Consider the following 20,843-nt stretch of genomic DNA (forward strand, 5'->3'; position numbering starts at 1 on the left):
TGATAAGTTAATGACTCAGTGACACATGTTAAACGCCATTTTATAATTTGGGTATCACTCCACACTCTCTCTCTTTTCACACTAACACACATTAGAATAAGTAATTTGGCATCCTAAAATACCAACAGTAAAACAAAACCCCAAAACACATGGAGATTGCTAGAATAAATTCCACAAATAAATAAATAATGAAACAAGTAAAATTATAATTTGAAAAAGTTAGTCACACTCACCAAATATATTATTTATTTATGTATGTATGTATTTATATTGTTTTATTTATTTTAGAGTTTTTATGGGATACCAAATAAAATCATTTTCATAATAATGCCCTCCACCGAGTGCTATTCTATCCAGTTGCATTTTAACACAAAAATCTACACAACATGTGTGAAAATACCATTAACACACTCTGTTTTTTTTTGTGTTTTTTTAGTTTTTTTTTTTACAGTGTGTAGACTTTAAGTTCCTGTACTCTTTAAAAAAAAAATGTGCAGAAAACGGCAACATTGCTGATCTCGTGCCGTAGAACCACAAAAATAAAAACCTTTTTAAAAATCAAGCATCGCGTTAGTTCAGGCAGGCCGCATCAGCTGATAGCCAGCTGTTCATGACGCGTTTCAATCCACTGTCGACATCTATCACAGCTGCACATATTAACTATTTATCAATTTGTGTCATAGATGTGCTATTTGTGACCAGACAGTGTTTCGCTTCCAGCTAAATTTAGAGGATCAAAAAAATTACAAATATGACTGATCCAAACTACATTAAGAGCAGAACAATCTGTTGAAAATCAAAACATGAAAGTAAAACACTTATACTATAGCCTACAATAATTTATATAAATGTGTACTAATATCGAGTAAAACCCTTTTTAAAACCTTGCTTTAAATTTTTAACTAACTCTAACTGCGAGTTCCCACCAAAAAAACTGCTTTTTGTGATCAAAATCGTTGTACCTGACAGAAAGAGGAACAATCTGACAGACGGAAAGCAACAATATTTCAATACGCCAGTCACTCGACTCTTTGTCATCATCAATAACACAGAAGTAAAGGCGCATCATCAGGCCTGTGTCTGCAATGCTCAGTGTTGAATGACAATAATGTAAACACACACACCGATCTGCAGGCAGGTGCACGAGCGGGAGAGCAAACGTCATCACTGATATCTGGAATGGAGATTTGGCGCCATCTGCCGGACACTCAGCGCACTTTCTCCCTCACTAATTTGAACTTTTCATTGTTATTACTTTGCCTTTCCAACAGACTAGTGAAATATTGTTTAGATTAATTGTTTCAATCTGAATTATTAAATTCATTAAAATAACTAAATGTAAAGAAATAGAGAGACAGAGATAGATAGATAGATAGATAGATAGATAGATAGATAGATAGATAGATAGATACTTTATTCATCCACTAGGGAAATTCAGGTTTCCAGTAGCAACAGCTAAAAAACAAACAAGACAGACAAGCTGCCGAATTAATAAATACAATTAAATTAAATTAAATTACACCCTGTTCACAGGAATAAATTAAAAAGCCAGATCGCTTGAGGGACAAACGACTTCCTCAGTCTGTCAGTAGAACAGGACGGAGAGAGCATCCTGTCGCTAAAGCTGCTCTTCTGTCTGATGATGATCTTGTGCAGTGGGTGTTGGGCATTGTCCAAGATGGAAAGAAGCTTGCTAAGGGTCCTTCTCTCTGCTACAGATGTTACAGAGTCAAGTTTCACACCCACCACAGAACCAGCCTTCTTCACCAGCTTATCCAGCTGCGTAGCATCCCTTTTTTTAATGCCGCTCCCCCAACATACCAAAGGACGCTAGCGATGACTGTCTGATAGAACATCTGCAGCAGCTTCTTACAGATATTGAAGGACCCTAGCCTTCTCAGAAAGTAGAGTGGACTCTGTCCCTTCCTGTATAGGGCATCTATGTTTTTGGACCAATCCAGTCTTATCTGGATCCAGAGGGAGGAGGTATTTATTGATTGATTTATTGTATTTATTTATTGATCCAGAGGGAGGAGGTATTTATTATTATTAGGAGATCTGTGTGTCTCAATGTCAGTCAATAGCAATACAAATATTCTTTAATGATTTTGGTTATACACACACACACACACACACACAGTACAGTAAACAGTCGGACGAACAGCGGCACAGTGCTCATTCAGTAAACGCACAGCTCATCTAGTGGTGAGGTTGTGAACTGCACCCAACAGAAGTTACAGTGGCCGACAGGAAGTGATGTCGTAATGAGGTTTCTTTACAAAGATAAATTAAGAAATTTGGTTTAGATTATTCAGTACAATTATGTATTATTGCGAATAATATTGTCACTTGTTCATCATCGTGTCAGTGTTTTATTTGCTGACTTTAGCTTTAGCTTCTTTACATGAAGAACAACACAGTGACGAGACGCGTTTGTCCGTTCAGGGCCACCGTAGAAACATGTGGATGTAAGGAGACCCGTGGTGTGTGTGGAGAGAAATGCCTCATTCTACGGTAATAAAAACATAACGGTTCATTTATGTTACGGTTCATTATCATTTATACAGTTCGGTATATTATTTTGCATTTCTGTCTGATCCTCCTAAATATTACACAATGCACCTTTAAGAATTAAACAGCATTGAATAAAACAGATGAGGGAATGAAAAGAGTTGAGAAGCTCAGAATGAACTAAAATCCCTTTCTGTGAAGATGACGATGAAGATCATCCTGTGGACACGGAGATGTTGAACTGCAGTGAATCAGATTCATCAGATTTGAGCTTCTTCAGTGAATCATCATCAGATTCAGGATCCCTGAGAGAAACACATTCAGTTTCAGCAGATCAAGCTTCATTCACAGAGTCTCAGCTGAACGTCTGTTTCACTTCTTCATGATCTTCTGATTCAGTCAAACTCTCTTCAACTCTCTCTCGGTTTGATTCACTCTCACCTGTTTTCTGGATCATTACGCTGAAAGATGATCGTCTCTGCTTTTGGAAAATACCTGACAACACATTGACTGATTATTAAACACTATTATATTCAGCAAAGTATTTTCTATTTATTCGGAGAGATTTTATAGTTTAGGCGTCCTTTAATATGACTTATTATTCTTTTAGACACAATTAAACACTCATGACTCACCCAAAGATCCTTTTAGGCAGCATGAAACATATCAAGATGAAGATGATGAAGATGATGATGAAGAGAGCAAACAGCCACCACAGCTGATCTATACAAGTGATCAAATATCAAATCAGCTGATCTATAATGATAAATCAATATTAGAGTTGGTGTTTAAAGCTCTTAAATGTTTGACCTGAGATCTGGAGAGACGGAGTCACTTCATTCAGAACATCTTTAAAACACACAACGATCACAAATATCAGACAGTATGACAGAAAACATTCCCACTGGATTGAGTCTGAATCAGTGTTTTATTAGTGAATCAGACACACGTTTATCAGCTGAAACTCACCTGAGTTTGGAGTCGCTGCAGTTTCATTCCTCACTGAAAAACACATTCACAATCATCATGATTCACTTCCAGAAGATTCAGTTTTAGTCTGATTCAGGACTGATGTTTTACTCAAGAGTCTCTCTCACCTCTGAACAGGGTCTCCATTCTGAACTGTGAAGAAAGAAAGAAGCATTAGAGAATCATGTTCATGAAAGATTAAATATGCAACATGACATCATGACTTTGCGTAAACATACACGCCACTTTCAAGTCAAGTGGCGTGTTGTCTATACGCATTTTGAGCTATCCGCGTGTATGTCCGCGCCGTCATCTTCCGCGTGTATGTCTACGCCGTTAAATGTCAGAGTTATTTCGCGTGTATGTGTACGCCGTTAAATGTCCGAGCGAAACCGGAGCAAAATGTATATCTACATCTGGGGAGCAATATTTTTTTTCCTAGGATGGTAGGGGAAGACTCATAAATGGTATTAACCCCAGTGACGGGTAGGTTTAGGGACGGAGCTGGGGTAGGTCATATTTATACAGTAATGTAACGTTAAGTCAACGGCGTTGATAAACACGCTGAAAAGCAATTATGCGTGTTGATAGCACGCCAAAAATGGAAATACGAATTGGCGTGTCATACATACGCCATTTCATGAGATCAGTCTGAAATATGAAAACAGAGGAATGATGTGTTGAGAGTTGATTTACTCCTGAAGCGTCACAGAGGATCTCATGAAGGACGTTCACACAGCGAGACGTGACGAGACGATCCGATGAGACTGAACTAACAGGATCCATCAGTGTTTCAGTCCTGAACACACACAAGAGGATCAGATCATGAGAGAGTGTGTGTGTGTGTGTGTGTGTGTACAACTATCTTTGTGAGGACCAGTTTGAGTTTTAGACCATTGGAGTGAGGACAAAGAGAGTAAAGTGAGGACATGTTGGCCGGTCCTCCCTCTCTGAGAGCCCTTTAAAGGCCTGTTTGAGGGTCAAGAATTGGTTTTGGGGATCAGGTTATAATGAGGTTAAGGGTCGGTTTAGGGTAAGGGGTCGGGTTAGGCACTTAGTTGTGATGGGTAAGGTTAGGGTAAGCGGCTAGAGGTTGCATTGTGTCAATGAAAGTCCTCATAAAGATAGATGTACAAGAATGTGTGTGTGTGTGTGTGTGTGTGTGTGTGTGTGTGTGTGTGTGTGTAATAGACACCTCTGAATACCAGCTCTGCTCACAGTCTTCATTGAGTGTGTGATTCAGTATAACAGGCAGAATCACATACACAAACCCCACAGCGCTCTCAATCTCTCCACAACACACACTGATGTTAGACATCATGATTCAACTCAAATGAAGAACCTGTTTTAAAACAAAAAATTACCGATTTTCAGCGTGTAGTGATTTAGATATTCACACATCAAGAATCACAATCAACTGAAATATGCAGATTTACAGTGTGTTAGAGACGGCTCTGAGTGACATCAGCAGTTGCATCGAGACCCCGTGGTCATGTGATGCTTTAAACTTCATTAAACTTCAGTTTATTTTTTTTATTTTTTAGCTCAAATATAACAATATACATTATGGGTGAGTCGTGGCCTAATTGTTAAAGAGTCAGACTGTTTTTTGAAAATTATTTTCCATTTAATTAATTTAATACATTTTAGTCATCAAAATCATGTCAAATCAATTGAGTTGAATCTATCTTTCATCATGTAATAAAATGGCAATTGAAAATTTAGTTCGCAATGAAACAATGATTCTTTTGGTGAAATGCAGTGCTGCACAACAGAACTGTATACGAAGCATATGTATTTATCAGTGCAAATATAGTTATAGTACATTCATACTTGTAAGTCGGTATAAGTGAAGGTCTGGTTCTCCTGCTGGAATCTCTGCTTCTGATTGTGTTGTGATTGTGACTGATTGACCTGCAGTGTTTATATGAGCAGTTTGCAGTGGGCGGAGCTTAACATAGAGTGGGGGGTTTCCACTGTCAGCACTGAGTAGTTCCACACAGAGAATCCTCGGTGAGACAGATCACACACACCATTCTCAACTTACTCGTTGAAGTTTGTCCATATAGTCCATATAGTGATGAACATCGAGAGACCAGCTGATCCTTCATCTTCTCCATCTTCTCTTTATTCAGATCTGGATCCAGTAGATCTGGAGAATCAGTCACACACACCTGCTTTTCTCCTATCTGTGTTTTACCATCACACACTTCAGACTCATGATTTTGAACTTTAAACTTTCTTTCTCCCAGTATAGTGTATCTATGAGCTTTTCCCAGAGCCGTTTCTGCCCATCAGAAGAACCTGGAGCACTGGATCATCTGGACTGGATCTCTTGATCACTGAAAGAGACAGAAAATAAGAAGTATGATCGTATAAAAAAAATATACAAGATCAAGTGTATCTTCATCCCTCACATTTAAGAAAAGAATGAAAAACTTCGACACACAAGACAGCATCAGCAAACAAACTAAATGTCATTTAAAGCCGTCAGTAATTGATATATCTTAGCTCAATCTGAAGGTGGTCTGGATAGGAACCAATTGACTTTTGAAGAAATGATCTAAAACTGAACTACAAGATAAATCAACTATGAACTCTAACAGAATGCACTTCTTATTACTCAAACACAATTTCATCAGGAAGTGTTTTAGATGTCGTCACCATTTTAACTGTCTCTCAGTATGAACAGGAGCTCAGGATAATGCTTCTGAGAAAACAAAGACCATTCAAAATGTAAAAACAATCTCAATATTTGTTTATCATTACCAAACATATTAATAAATCAAGAAAGAAATACAAACTCAGCAGGAGTCGAGCTGCTCAGATTTACTTTCACTTCCGGCTCTACGTAATGAAACTCGCTGAAGAAGTTACATAATCTCTGATTTGACCTTTTAAAGGTCAAAGTTCTGACCTTTAGCTGAGAGCATGAATAAGCAGATGTTCACATCACACAAAACAACCATTTCTGAGCATTTCACAATATCTTTCTCACTGTATGCACATTTATGGCAACATTGTTTTGGTATAAGTGAGAGCAGGAGTTTTCAAACTCTGATGCTAAAAGTTGCCGTAAATATGATTATCCTCCTGCAAAGGAACCTATTCCCAAAGCATAAAAGAAGTTTATATCGTTTTTATGGATGAAACCCCATTTATACTGAGTTAGAAAAATGCTAAGTGTTATATTATAACGGCAGAATGTTGTATAATGATATAATTTTGCAATGAATTGTACTGAACGTGGAAATGATTTACTTTGTGTTGAGGTGACAGAGTAGCCTATCTTTCTTCTGTTAGATTAAATGTCAACTTTAAAATTAATTTATTATGTATTATGACGTGCTTTGTATTACAAGCACAACTCTCAGTTTTATTTTGAGTCACGGTTGTTCATAGTCTGAATGTCACGTGAATTTTTTTTTTTCACAATTTCTAAGAAACATTGAAACCCTCCTTACGGTTAAAGCTGTGTGTGTGTATGTGTGTGTGAGAGAGGTTAAAACGCAAGCAGATCATCTATGGGACAAGCTGGATTCCACCATGTCTTTATGTACACAATACTAATATTTTACATTGTAATCCTTTTATTTTTAATATTTGGCATGTTTGTGTGCCTTGTGGGCAGGCAAAAGTTAAACACAACTACAACACAGTTGTCATCGTTTAAACACAACGACTCAAAATAGTTCACACTTATTTCTAATGATGTGACTAAACCAACTGTACATAATACAAGTCCGTTCAGAGAGCCAAAACTGTTGCTCTAATGTTGATAGTAACACTGGATGGAAACAACATAAGAGTGAGAGGAGGAACAGTTTGTGTGTAAGAGGAGGAAGAGTTTTTTTACTGTAACCTTTTTGGCTTTTGCCGTTGAGTCACTGTAATTTCACAATACACAAGTGCTGAATATACAGACATTCAATACAATATTCAGTGTAATACTACACTTGCAGGACATACAGTATTTATTTATCTAACTACGGTAAGCTGTCATTCCTGTACTTTTTTAAGTAATTGCTAAATTTGTTTACTTTGTTAAAATATACTTTTTTTCTGTAACTGCATCTCCATTTTTCTCTGTAGTGTTTATAATATTGACTGATGTGTGTATGATCTGAAAGCATTGTCAGAGTCTCTCTGGATGTGGTTTGAAGATTTGGTTTTGTGTATAAGGGGTTTTGAGAAAGTCAGTGATGGTTTCAAGAAATGTGTTTTAGCAATTCAGAAAACCTGTAATCGATCAGGAATCATGTAATTTCATGCTTTTAAAGAATAATATTTTAAATTCTCATCATTTACCAGATATTTAGTCTAATTCTCATTATTTTTAGCTACATTATATTTACACAAAATACAGTACCAAGTGACCAGTGGAAAACTGTCATTCAGGAGATAATCTTCTGACGAGCTTCACTTCTGAAACTAAAACACCAGTGCACACAGAGTTAATAAAACACTGGAGTTTTTGCTGTTCAGTGCAGACAAAAAAAAACTAAAACAAAAAACAGATGAAAAACAGGAAGCCTGACTCTCTGACGTCTCTGCTTAAATTAGAGCTATTTAACTATTATACACACACACACACACACACACACACACACTGTGCGCAGAACTGGATCTCAGAGGTGAAACACACACACACACACACACACACATACACACCTACTTTGAGCAGAGCTGATTCTCAGAGGTGAATCACACACGCACACACACACCCACACCCACACACACACACACACACACTTTGAGCAGAGCTGATTCTCAGAGGTGAATCACACACGCACACGCACACGCACACACACACACACACACACACACACACACACACACACACAGACATACTGACTGTGAGCAGAGCTGGTTATCAGAGGTGACACACACACACACACACACACACACACACAAACAAACACACATACACGTCTAGTTTACTAACAGGGGACTATCGCTCTACACTGGCCAAGAGGGGACTAGTGTTTCTGGTCATTTTGAAGAAACGAAAATGACATACAACATTTTCTTTAAAGGTCTTTTTTCATAATATAACTTTAAATATGCTTCTTCTTTTTTTTTTTACATGCCAAGTGGGGACCTGGATCTCTGACCGATCTCGACCTATCGAACAGGGTACTTCCATAGCCTGCAATGGAACTGTGTGTGTGTGTGTGTGTGTGTGTGTGTGAAAAGTGAAGTCTGTCTTATGTTCACACAGGCATCAGAGATCACAATATGCATAGATAAACATACACAATGTACAATTTAAAAAAAAAAAGATATCATAAAAAATAATTGCTTGAGGAAAGACCATTTAAATCTACAACGGTGTAAAAATACAGACGGCCCTGCGGCAACAGTTCAAAAGCAGAGGCGAGAAGACGCCTCTTATCATTCATAATATAATTTTTCTTATTTAACGCTCTATCTTCATAGATACTTTCTATGCTTGGTTATGCAGTCCCTAACAATTTACTTGCCATTGTTATGTGCCATTGCACACACACACAACATGTCTACAGTGAGGAAAATAAGTATTTGAACACCCTGCTATTTTGCAAGTTCTCCCACTTGGAAATCATGGAGGGGTCTGAAATTGTCATCGTAGGTGCATGTCCATTGTGAGAGACATAATCTAAAAAAAAAAAAACAGAAATCACAATATATGATTTTTTAACTATTTATTTGTATGATACAAAAGATTTATTCTTTTGATCAGAACAACTTTCAAGAAATATTTTGGATTATATTGAAAATGCTGATAATCATTTGCTGTAGAATCACAGGCTGCTGTAATCAACAAGGTAGACATAACTCTCTAAATGAGATTTGTGCTTCAGGTCAAATTATGATTATATCAAACCATAACCAACACCACCTGATCAACTTTTCTCTTTGTTCTTCTGGCAATTATAACTCAGCTACAACAGCCAAACAAAATCTAAAGTTAATGATTTAAGGGTCAAGAGCCCAACTAAAGCAAACACTGATCACCATAACGGTGTCTTAAAAAATGAGATTTTCTCCTTCAGTGATTCTGCTTGTTAACATCAGGTGTCTTCAATAATGCTCAATCATCACTCAATCAATCACTTCATTCATCATTCAATCATTCATTTAACGCTGGAGTTTTTGCTGTGTAGGAGTCAGTGCGTTGGTGGAACAAAGTGGATTGTAAGTTTACAGTTGAGAAATTAACTAAAACAACTGTGAATGCGATAACGTATAAAGATGTTGAATACTTTGAAAACACACTGATTACTTTTAATAATTTGAACATAATTGGGGAAAAAACTTGTAAAACAAACTGCTGATCAGCAGCAGAGAAAACTGACTGATTTTGGTTCCTGTATTTTATTTTAATGTATTATGTATGTGTTGAATTGGGTAATTCTTCCATGTTATGTCTTTATTTTGCTTATAGTTACCCTTGTAATGAAGAGAAACGGATGTTGGCAGAAAGTGTGGTAACACTGTTTTATTCTCTGAAGATCAAGATGGGAGAAGAGAATGAAGGATTTGTAAGTTGCACTTATTAAAACACACAAAGCCCACTTTAAATAAATGCAAATTGGAATAGTAAGTGTGATGTTAATTAGTTAACAGGTTACAAATCAATTAAAAATTTAGTGACTGTAATTGGTTTTATTTTAATTTTTTAAATTACCAATATTACAGTTACAATAACACCAAAAGTACATCCACTCTGCTGGTTTGCCCGTCACACATCATGGGTTCTTGTGAAAGTTACAATTGTTATCCTCCCCCTTTCATCCAGGAACATTTCTATGACCCAGTTTCCCACAGTGGATTTATTGAGAAGAGACTTCGGAATCTACGGAGGAAACTTCATGATGATCAGCGTCGCTACCAGCGCAAACGTAGTCGAATCAGTGATTCCTCTGGAGTGTCTATCACTTTGGAAATAACTGCTGAAGTGGAGGAGGAGTCCTCTCGGGAGTGGACGACTGTGATCAAAAGGATGAAACCATCTCCAGAAAACCTCAATACCATCAAATCTGGCATGGAGAAAACATACAGTAATCGCAGGTTATGGGTCGCAAACAAGTCCCCAACAGATTTTTGAAAAATATCCTCGATTTGTAGACATGCCTTACTTGAATTTTTTTTTTTCTACTGTTATTCATAACATGGAATGACCCACAATGCCTCTCTAAAGTTAAGATTGCATAGACTTGACTTGAAAAGACTCAATATTTTGTGAACATACTGAGGAAACACAGTAGTGTTGTAATTGTGTATTCTATCCTGTGTTGTAGCTTGACACTGAGTTTGGAAAAAATGTTTCCTGGGAAGGCTGACCTCTTTCTCCGAAAATGGGAAGGAAATATTGTTCCAAAATTGCAAAAGATGTCTACAGTGATTAATCCTCTGGTCATGCCAACTGATAATGAAGGTAGTGAAGGTAGGCTACTTTGCACGTTCTGTCAAAATGTTATTTTTTCTTTCAGTGGACACCATTAGTTTTAGTAGTTCAAAGAGTTTAAAGTCAGCCATTATACCAGCCATGAAAAATGTCATTATATTGTGTGTTTTTCTATCATACTACAGATTCATGTTACAGAGCTTTTCAAATTCTTATTACATTGTTAAGAACAATAACACACCCTTCAAAGACAACGATGATGGGTTAGGTTTAAAACACATTGTGAAGCCAGTATACACTACCTGAGCAGTACATTTTTTGACCTTCTCCACAAACAGAAGGGACTTGGTGGGTATGAGAGTTTCTAAAAGGCATTCCAGTTGGAATTGGCAGTTGAGCAGTTTTTTTTGGGGACGGCCAATTTGCGCAACATCAAGGCAGTATGCCTCACCCCTTGGTGTTTGCTCCACCAACGCAAACAGCATATCTCGAATGAGGGGATTTCTCGGCCTGAGTCCTATTGGTTCGGCAAGTGTGGGTGAAGGTCCTCCTCCCCTGGGGACATGGATCAAAAATGAACTCCAGAAGTTAAGAGTTCTACGTCTCTTTCCCCTAAGAAAGGTGAGAAATCAGCCCAGAACTACACGGGAGGAGCTGGTCAATGACCTGGAAAGAGCTGGGACCACCGTTTCCAAGGTTACTGTTGGTAATACACTAAGACGTCATGGTTTGAAATTATGCATGGCATGGAAGGTTCCCCTGCTTAAACCAGCACATATCAAGGCCCGTCTTAAGTTTGCCAATGACCATTTGGATGATCCAGAGGAGTCATGGGAGAAAGTCATGTGGTCAGATGAGACCAAAATAGAACTTTTTGGTCATAATTCCAGTAAACGTGTTTGGAGGAAGAAGAATGATGAGTACCATCCCAAGAACACCATCCCTACTGTGAAGCATGGGGGTGGTAGCATCATGCTTTGGGGGTGTTTTTCTGCACATGGGACAGGGCGACTGCACTGTATTAAGGAGAGGATGACCGGGGCCATGTATTGCGAGATTTTGGGGAACAACCTCCTTCCCTCAGTTAGAGCATTGAAGATGGGTCGAGGCTGGGTCTTCTTTTTTTTTTTTTTTTTTAAGAAGAAAGTTTTTATTCACATACACATACATATATTCATATGCACTTGAGATAAAACAAAGAACAAATAAATAATCATGCATGTGAACTGGTCCCCAAAGAAGCTATCTAAAGCTTATACTAGGGGGCCATAACAAACCAGGAAAAAAGAAAAATGAAAAATGAAAAAATGTGACTTCCAACATGACAATGACCCGAAGCATACAGCCAGGATAACCAAGGAGTGGCTCTGTAATGGCGCTTTTCCACTGCATGGTACGGCTCGGTTCGGCTCGGTACGGTTCGACTCGGCGCGGAACGGTTCGGCTCGCTTCGCTTTTCCACTGCGTGGTACGACTTGACTCGGTACGGCACGGTTCGGTTCGCTTTAGCTCGGTTGCTTTTCCACTGCAGTTAGTACCGCTTCAAAGTGGGTGGGACTGATCGTTATTACCGTCTCTACTGCCATGACATCATCACATTAAATGCGAATTTTTCATTCCGTGTTTCCCCATCCACTCCTCGGCAACCAACGAGAGGAACGTCTGCACCTCGTCCACTGACCACGATTCAGCCATTTCTTTTTTTTAAGTTTATACTCTTTTTTTTTTTTAAGCAAATACTTTTAAAACAGGCGCTACGGTGTTGGCTGTTGTCTACTGGCTATTTAAATCTAGCGGGTTTAGTGTCTCGTGTCGTAAATACAATGACGCTGACCAAGTGATGATTCTGTCTGACCAATCAGTGATCTGCAGTGTTTTCACGTCACATTTTAGCATCGGTACGGTCCGCTTGGAACCTCAACAGAGGTGGTACCATTTAAAGCGAGCCGTACCGAACCGAGCCGTACTGTACCATGCAGTTGAAAAGCGCCAAAGCGTGCCATACCGAACCGAGCCGTACCGTACCATGCAGTGGAAAAGCGCCATAAGAAGCATATCAAGGTTCTGGCGTGGCCTAGCCAGTCTCCAGACCTAAACCCAATAGAGAATCTTTGGAGGGAGCTCAAACTCCGTGTTTCTCAGCGACAGCCCAGAAACCTGACCTGATCTAGAGAAGATCTGTGTGGAGGAGTGGCCCAAAATCCCTCCTGCAGTGTGTGCAAACCTGGTGAAAAACTACAGGAAACGTTTGACCTCTGTAATTGCAAACAAAGGCTACTGTACCAAATATTAACATTGATTTTCTCAGGTGTTCAAATACTTATTTGCAGCTGTATCATACAAATAAATAGTTAAAAAATCATACATTGTGATTTCTGGATGTTTTTTTTTAGATTATGTCTCTCACAATGGACATGCACCTACGATGACAATTTCAGATCCCTCCATGATTTCTAAGTGGAAGAACTTGCAAAATAGCAGGGTGTTCAAATACTTATTTTCCTCACTGTATAACACAGATTGTGTTGTTTTTAACACATCCATTTTAAGAGTGTAAGATTGTCGTATCATAATAGTAGAATAAGTACCCCTTAGTTCTATAATACTTACAGTATAAATATTGTTTTAATTCTCCTGGTTGTTACCCATTTATTCCCCAAACTTTGCATAATTATTGTTCCCTTATACTTACATGCAAGTACTTAATAGGTACACTATAATTACTGAAAGCTAAGCTGTAAATTTGTCTTAATTCCGCAGTACTTTCCGGGCTATAATCTAAAGCGTTACCCATTTGGCTTTTCTTGAGGTTTGGACACTGAATGAAAGTGAAATCATTTAGATTAGTTTCTAGCAGTATAATAGTAAACATTGATTATCTTTATTATCACCCCAACTAAATAAAAAACTGCAAGAAAATGATTTTCCATAGTTGTGTTTGTTCTTGGTGAGGACGTTAAAGGGTTAAGAAGGGTTTAACCCTTTAAAAAAATTCTTCATTCACTTTATATTTCAAATACATTTATTTGTGTGTACAATATTATTACATGTTTTGTTATGAAAGTGATTAATATAAAGCACATAATATACACACAATGACATCTATAATAAAATGCAGAGCAAAAACAATCTTACTCCTGAATGTCTGAATTCAACAAAGTATCAATTTCCTTTATCTAAAAACAACAACTTATTTCTGACTTTTGACAACGTAAACATCAGTTGTTGTAGGACAATAAAATGTTGAAATTATGCAATACTGCTCATTATCTGTCAGGTGGATCCAATAACAAGTTGAGCCTCAGTAGTTCATACTTTTTAATTTTGTCATGTTAAATTCAAACTGTCTGATAGTCTTTCTGCCTTTTGGTTGAATTCTTTCACTCCATTTTTTAACTTGCAAATTCCTCTCCGTATTTCATCAAATAAAAAAAGATTAACAAAAGAAAAATGGCACCCTTCTCCCTATGAGTTACAAAAGGCACATTCAGCTTAACAAAAGAATTAGAAAAATTATTAAGTATTGTATTAAAATTTTTTAAGTATTAAATATTATAAAATATTGAGTTTTGGGGTTAACACCCTCGGCAGGAGCACAATAACAATACTGACTAGAACAATATCACAGTTTTTACCTTTTAATACTAGGGATCCGCTCAAACCAACTTTCTTCTTGTTTTTGGCAGATTACTACTTTTGTATTATACCGCCACCAACTGTACAGGAGTGTGTAATACATACCATGAACTTCATAGAGTCTTAGGGCGCTTTCACACTTGGTTCGATTGCTCCCCCCTCCCCCTGCCCCCGATGGACTGTGTTCACATTATATTATTTGTATGCGAACTGCGGTACGCTTGCGTCATCAAGTTGCAGCTGGTGCGTAATCGTGTTGCTTGGTAACCGCTATGAATGAAAAGGCACCAAAATGGAAAGAATTGCTCGCTTCACATTTGTTCTTCTTTTTTTGAACCTTTGGTTTTGTTTTCAAAGAAAAGATACAGAAAGAGAAACACAGTTGTGTCTGTCTGCCGCAAAAGTACTAAAATCGTTCCAAAGACAGCGGGCTGTCCGCCGAAGACAATTTTTGCGGAGGCAGCCAGAAATCGCTTGCAGTGCGTCAATCCCGCTTTTCGTCAAGGTAAGTGTATACACACACACACACACACAAGGTAAGTAAATCACTTCCGCGATTTGGTACGACTGCGTTAATATCAGCAGCGAACCATACTGGATTTCACATGAACGGTACCCCAGACCACCCCTTTGAAGCGGACTCGAGTACGGTTTGCGGGTGCGCACCCGAGTTCGGAAGACAGCGTTCACATCATCCAAATGAACCGAACTCTGACGTCATTCGAACCCGGGTGCGCACCAATAGTGCTAGTGTGAAAGCACCCTTAGACTTGAATTAGTTCAAAACTAAACCAACTTTTGTCTTAATACACAGACATCAATAATCAACATATCAATCTCAACAATGGTGACATGCTTTGAAAATTTTCATGTATTAAAATAAAATTCCCCATAATGTATTTTAAAAATCAAAATTCAGAATGTCCGATCTGTGGCAAGAGAGTATTGTTAGATATCAAATAACTACTTTTGGTCAGTGATGAGATTAGTGAATTATTCTACTTTTATGTTGTTGAAAACTATCTGATCATCTTTGTTTCTGTCTTTTCAAATCAGTATAACAGTAAACGTTGATTCTTTCGCCCCAACTAAATAAAAAATTTTTTTTTTTTTTTTTTTGCGGGCAACATAACCACCAGCCAACCTGCAATACACGAATAACTCGCACGGATTGTGGGCGTACTTGAACCTGATGTCAATCAAGTGGAAAGTACAGCCCACTACTTCGTTTCAGTTCAGGGAAGAGAGCAGAAGAATGGCTGAAGCCCTTGGCAAGAGACCATTACCACCACCACAACCACCCGCTGCATGGAAAAAACCGCGCTCGGAGTCACAAATACAATCAGATAAAAAACGGAACAGAACTAGAGTTAACCTTGGGACTGCTTTCCATCGCTGGAGGCAACTTATGGACACGAAAGAAATGAAGTTCGACTCCGAAGTTGCAACATTTCTTTTGGATTGGTAAGTAAGATGCTGTTATTATGTCGCTAGAAGTTAGTTTTATATGTTTGTGTAGTTTTTTAGGTGAAGTTCTAACATAGAAATGTATCGAAGGCTGTCTGATAAACGTGCAACTGTTAGCGATGGCTAACCGTAGCCTATCTGTTAGCGTTTCATAGTTAGCTTTAACTTACCCAGAGATACGATCCGTTTTTCACCTGTTATCTACAGTGGGTACCACTTGGAATTGTACAGTTTCACGTGTGATTCTTAAGGGACCTCATGTGTCTTTTATTTAAATTTCCCCAGTGAAACTACAATGACCCAAACAACCATAAATAATATGTTGCAAGTTGTACATAATATGTCGTAATACGTTGTACGTTATTAGTTGTAATAAATTTCACACAGCTGCGTAAATCACGGAAAGCGTGAATGAAGTGGCCACTTCTAAATGGGACCCACTGTATCAGTGGGCAGTTCACAAGTGCGATGGCTTATTTATACGGTTAATTTACAATAAGATTTGGTAAATTAAAAGGGAGAAATGACACAAAACTTACCAGGAACTCTTCATAGGAGTCGGCTGTTTTGCAGCACCACCAGAAGTGATTTACGATATCTTTCAGCCAAAGGAGTAAGACCGACAGTTCTTTTCCCTGGGCAGCCTGGGTATAAGGATAAAAACCGTTATTAATAGCAATGCACAACGACAACATTATAATGCGCAGGGGTGCAATTAAACTGCTACTATGGACACTCACAGCCGCAATCTTCTTTGCCAAATTCTTGGCACCATGCCACATATCTAAACTGTGATGAATCATATGGTCCTTGTACCTCCCCTTTACAGGATCTACAAAACATGTACATGCACAGATGGAAATAAGTCAAATGTTGACTACATGTTAAGTAACAACTAGGACATGTGGATATAAACTCACCCATCAGGGCACCAATCTGCGAGTGGGCATCTGTACAGATTTCGACCAGTTTAACTTCAGTGACTAGTTGATCCATAGTCAAGATGAAGGCCTCCTTCTCCATCATGGCAGACCGTCTGTCGGTTTCTCTTTTGTCTACTGTGACAACACTGATTATCTCCAATGTCTCGTTTTCCATTGTAGTGTAACTACAGTACTGCGCACAGTGACCCGGAGTGTCGTTTCTGCCATCAGCTAGATGTGTAGGATAAGAGAGTTTGTGTTAGATAAAAATACTGCAACATAATTTCTAGAAAGATAAACTGTATGTGTATCACTAACCAAGGACAACAACATCTTTGTCCTGAAGTCTTGCAATCACATCTGCCCTTTTTTCCATCCAGTAATTTTTGATGGAGTCAACACAGTACGTGTCTTGGGTGGTGAAAAAATAGTTTGGGCCAAAAATGCCCATGTTCATAAATCTAAATAGCAGTGCAATTTTAGCGTAGTTGTTTCCTGATAGCAGGATGTTGGTGCTCAGCATAAAGTCTCCAGCCTGGAGTCCGTACTTCATCAAGGGCTGTGAAACCCATCGCCACACAATGTGTCCATCAGCACAGCTCTAATGATAAGAACAGATAGACTTATAAAACAGCTATAGTAGTTTTTGTACCAGTTAACTTTTTCTTAAAAACATTTAGAGGTAAGGGTACATGTTTGTGTCCATTTGAAGTGTACATTCACATATTTATTGTCATAACAAAAGTGTCACATACCCATTCTAACATGCTTGCTGTGCCTTTCCCTTTGATGTTCACCAGGAACGGTGGATGGTGTTGGCATGTTGCACCGGTCACATTTTTTGCTGTGCACCGTTTCACCGGTGGTGTAACAAAGGCCGCAAGGTACTTCAAGCAGTCATCATACACAATCGATGCCTTCCCAACCAACACGTTTATCTCACAGTGATCTCTCCATATGACCACAATGTGAGTTCACAGTGAGCTAAAAGTGTAACCGCACTGTGCACTCACTGTGTGCTCATATTATGGACACTAGGGCTGGGCGATTTAAATCGCAATATTGTTATGCGCATCTCGTCAGTAAAGCCGGTTCCTTGATTAGTAGTAAATCACCATCACCTGCTTTCAGATGGAGCGGCATTTAGGGCTGAGGAGATAATTAAGTGATTAATTTAGTGATGATTGAGCATTATTGAAGACACCTGATGTTAACAAGCAGAATCACTGAAGAAGAAAATCACAAATTGTAAGTTACCATTAAGGTGATGGGTGTTTGCTTTAGTTGGGCTCTAGACCATTATATGTTTACTTTAATATTTACTGTTGTTTGTCTGCTGTTATTGATTTATAACAGTTATATGAACAAAGTAAAATGTTATGTTATAGTGTTGGTTATGTTTTGACATAATCATGCTGTGATCTGAAAAAGGAAACTTATTGAGATAGTTTGGTTTAACTTAGCAGCAGTTTAGTGATTCTTCAGCCTATGATTATCAGTACTTTACTTATAATTCAAAATATTTAATAAACATTTTTCTGATCAATAGACATTCAGATAAATTCATTTAAAACACAGACATCAATAATCAGCCTGTGAATCTCAACAATGGTGACAATAATAAAGCATGTTGCAGTGGCTGCCACCAATCACAACTCATTAATGGCTCCCATCATGCATTGCGGTATGAATAAATTATGATCTGAATTGTCTATGTAATTTACTTTTCCTAATTGAATATTCTGCTCCTCACCATTGTTGAGATGCATAGACTGAATCTTGACATCTGTGTGTGCCTAAAAGAATGATTTTTTTTTTTTTTTTTTTAACAACTTTTAAGAAATCCTTTATATTATATAAAAAAATTCTGGGCATTTATGCAGATTCACTAACTAACAACATAAATCGAAGTCAGAAAGAAGGATTTTAATGAGTTCAGTGATCAAGTTCAAATGATGATTGTCATAACATAATCAACATCATCAGATCACTTTATTCTTTGTTCAACTGGTGATTATAATTCAGAAACAACAGCCAAACAAAATCTAAAGTTAATAATATATGGGCCTAGAGCCCAACTAAAGCAACCATTGATCGTCATAACGGTAACTTACAATTTGAGATTTTCTCCTTCAGTGATTCTGCTTGTTAACATCAGGTGACTTCAATAATGTTCAATCATCACAAATTTAATCACTTAATTATCTCATTAACTTCAACACTCTTGAGTGTGGACTCATACACTCCCAGGAGTGTTAATTTAACACTGGAGCTTTTGCTGTGTACAAAGAGCCGTAGTTAACTGACAAGCTGAGCCATATCGCATTAATTATCGCTGGTGATACGTCCGTGATATTAATGCGATATGGCTCAGCTTGTCAGTTAACTACGGCTCTTTGTAGTCAATGCCACTCCATCTGAAAGCAGGTGATGGTGATTTACTACTAATCAAGGAACCGGCTTTACTGATGAGATGCGCATGACAATATCGCGATTTAAAGCGCCCAGCCCTAAGACCAAAGAGACCAACTACAGCAAACACTGACCTCTACAATGGTGACCAAACTCTTCAAACAAACTTCAACATGTAAACCTCTTAAACATAATTTCTAAACATCGAAAGTTCCCGCTATAACTGTCTAAGAATGTTAGGGGGGATAATGTTCTATCAATGTCATCACTAAACATGTTTGAAATGTTTATAGAGAGTGTTATCCTACCTTTTAGGAGAACATTCTGGTTACAAAAATAAAATTAACTACAGAAAATATTACAAGAACATAACATAATGCTCTCAAAACATTCATAGAACAATAACATTTCTAGCTGGGATGAGCTCATATTGTGGTCATAGTTTGAGCACACAGTGAGAGCGCTGTGCGGTTACACTTTTAGAACACTGTGAACTCAGATTGCAGACGTTGTGACCACATGGTGACATCACTGTGAGATCATAGTGTTGACTGGGTTGGCACCAACAATGTCCTCTGCCTTCTGTACAGTTGGCACATTTGAATCAGCTGGTGAGGCAGTGGAGCTGTCAGGATCTGTAGATGGTTCAGACTCAAATTCTGCAGTGAGGTCGTGTACAGTCTCTTCCAAACCAATGACTGGCAGCGCATCAAAGTTTGGAACATTTGGTAAAGCTCCACCCAACCTGTTTCAGTCAAACAGTACAAACATAGATATGTTACCAAAAACATGAACAAACATTTTCATTGCAAGGCAGTGTCTGAAGGAGAACTGGCATGTGAGTCCTTTTATCAACATCATAGCATGAAATTTCACCTATTCACCTTATTCCGCATGCAAACATGGGGGCTGACATGACACTTTGTCTCGGAACATCCAATTGGGCAATGCACTGGAATGAATTAGTGATGGTTGTCGTTTCAACTGTCTGATATACGTTGTCTTTTTATAAAGTTGTGCCTCCATAATAAAAAAAGTTTGTAGAGTAGGTCACCAGAACAACCAGGCTGTTTTCAACAGTACGAATACAGCCAAGAATTCTAAGCTATACATATGTGACTTGATGGTAGTATTAAGTTGCAGTACAAGAGACATTAGGAAACTTACCGAAGAGAAAGTGGAGGGATGTACTCTTCATCAGAGCTGTCCTGCTCCTCATCATCAGTATCTGATGCATTTACAGGTGGAGGGTTAACTGCCCAGTCAATCCTGATGAGACAAAACAGTCAATAACATAATATACACCGAGATAACATTCTTCAGTGACATCAACTGCGATGATCAAAATACTCACGTGCTATTCCTCAAGTCATTGATGGCTTGTTCATCCAGATGTTCATCCGCACCAATGCTCATTTCACCAAGGCTAAGAAACAGCATTATATAAGACAGAACATTAAATTAACACAAAATCAGAAAGAAGTAACACTGAAAAGCTCTTAGAAGAAGCTGCAATCACAGTGCACATTATGACC

The 20,843-nt window shown here is 38.2% G+C and overlaps 3 protein-coding genes and 1 long non-coding RNA gene across 8 annotated transcripts in view; 2 read left to right on the top strand and 2 right to left on the bottom strand.

The window, feature by feature from the left end:
- LOC307163798 (ecto-ADP-ribosyltransferase 5-like) overlaps positions 1-20,843 on the top strand; it is a 172,652-nt gene that overhangs the window by 64,054 nt on the left and 87,755 nt on the right. The window lies entirely within an intron of this gene.
- LOC307163764 (uncharacterized protein) lies at positions 449-19,110 on the bottom strand. Of its 5 annotated transcripts, none has more exons than XM_079880001.1 (9): positions 5,528-5,822; positions 4,676-4,822; positions 4,177-4,279; positions 3,609-3,633; positions 3,481-3,513; positions 3,322-3,360; positions 3,147-3,234; positions 2,953-3,006; positions 449-2,816 (listed from the first exon to the last, which is right to left on the bottom strand). In XM_079880001.1, exons 2-9 carry the CDS (start codon positions 4,705-4,707, stop codon positions 2,726-2,728), a joined length of 465 nt encoding a protein of 154 aa, XP_079736127.1. In that variant the 5' UTR covers positions 4,708-4,822; positions 5,528-5,822; the 3' UTR covers positions 449-2,725. The 5 variants fall into 5 exon arrangements, with proteins under 5 accessions (XP_079736127.1, XP_079736126.1, XP_079736125.1 ...); XM_079880000.1 differs by having other exon boundaries at positions 5,314-5,757; XM_079879999.1 differs by lacking the exons at positions 449-2,816; positions 2,953-3,006; positions 3,147-3,234; ... (4 more) ...; positions 4,676-4,822; positions 5,528-5,822 and adding exons at positions 9,938-10,502; positions 16,513-16,617; positions 16,714-16,805; ... (1 more) ...; positions 17,215-17,497; positions 17,652-19,110.
- On the top strand, positions 9,624-10,341 carry LOC307164087. The gene is made up of 3 exons (XR_013822210.1): positions 9,624-9,657; positions 9,908-10,004; positions 10,262-10,341. It is a non-coding gene; the product is annotated as an uncharacterized lncRNA (long non-coding RNA).
- The window catches only part of LOC307163452 (uncharacterized protein), a 38,212-nt gene continuing 36,092 nt past the window's right edge, over positions 18,724-20,843 (bottom strand). The window contains exons 5-7 of the mRNA XM_079879491.1: positions 20,663-20,734; positions 20,476-20,577; positions 18,724-20,053 (exon numbers count right to left, since the gene is read on the bottom strand). Coding sequence (XP_079735617.1) covers positions 19,837-20,053; positions 20,476-20,577; positions 20,663-20,734 — 391 coding nt within the window. The 3' untranslated portion in view covers positions 18,724-19,836. The remainder of the gene's footprint in view (positions 20,054-20,475; positions 20,578-20,662; positions 20,735-20,843) is intronic.

This window comes from Squalius cephalus (assembly GCF_949319135.1).
Source record: "Squalius cephalus genome assembly, chromosome: 1".
Lineage (NCBI taxonomy): Eukaryota > Metazoa > Chordata > Actinopteri > Cypriniformes > Leuciscidae > Squalius > Squalius cephalus.

Coding starts and splice junctions, on each gene's coding strand:
- LOC307163764 (XM_079879997.1), bottom strand. Junction 17,128..17,214: donor CAAAGATGTTGTTGTCCTTG/GTTAGTGATACA, acceptor CTACACATCTAG/CTGATGGCAGAAACGACACT. Junction 16,806..16,893: donor GCAGATTGGTGCCCTGATGG/GTGAGTTTATAT, acceptor CATGTTTTGTAG/ATCCTGTAAAGGGGAGGTAC.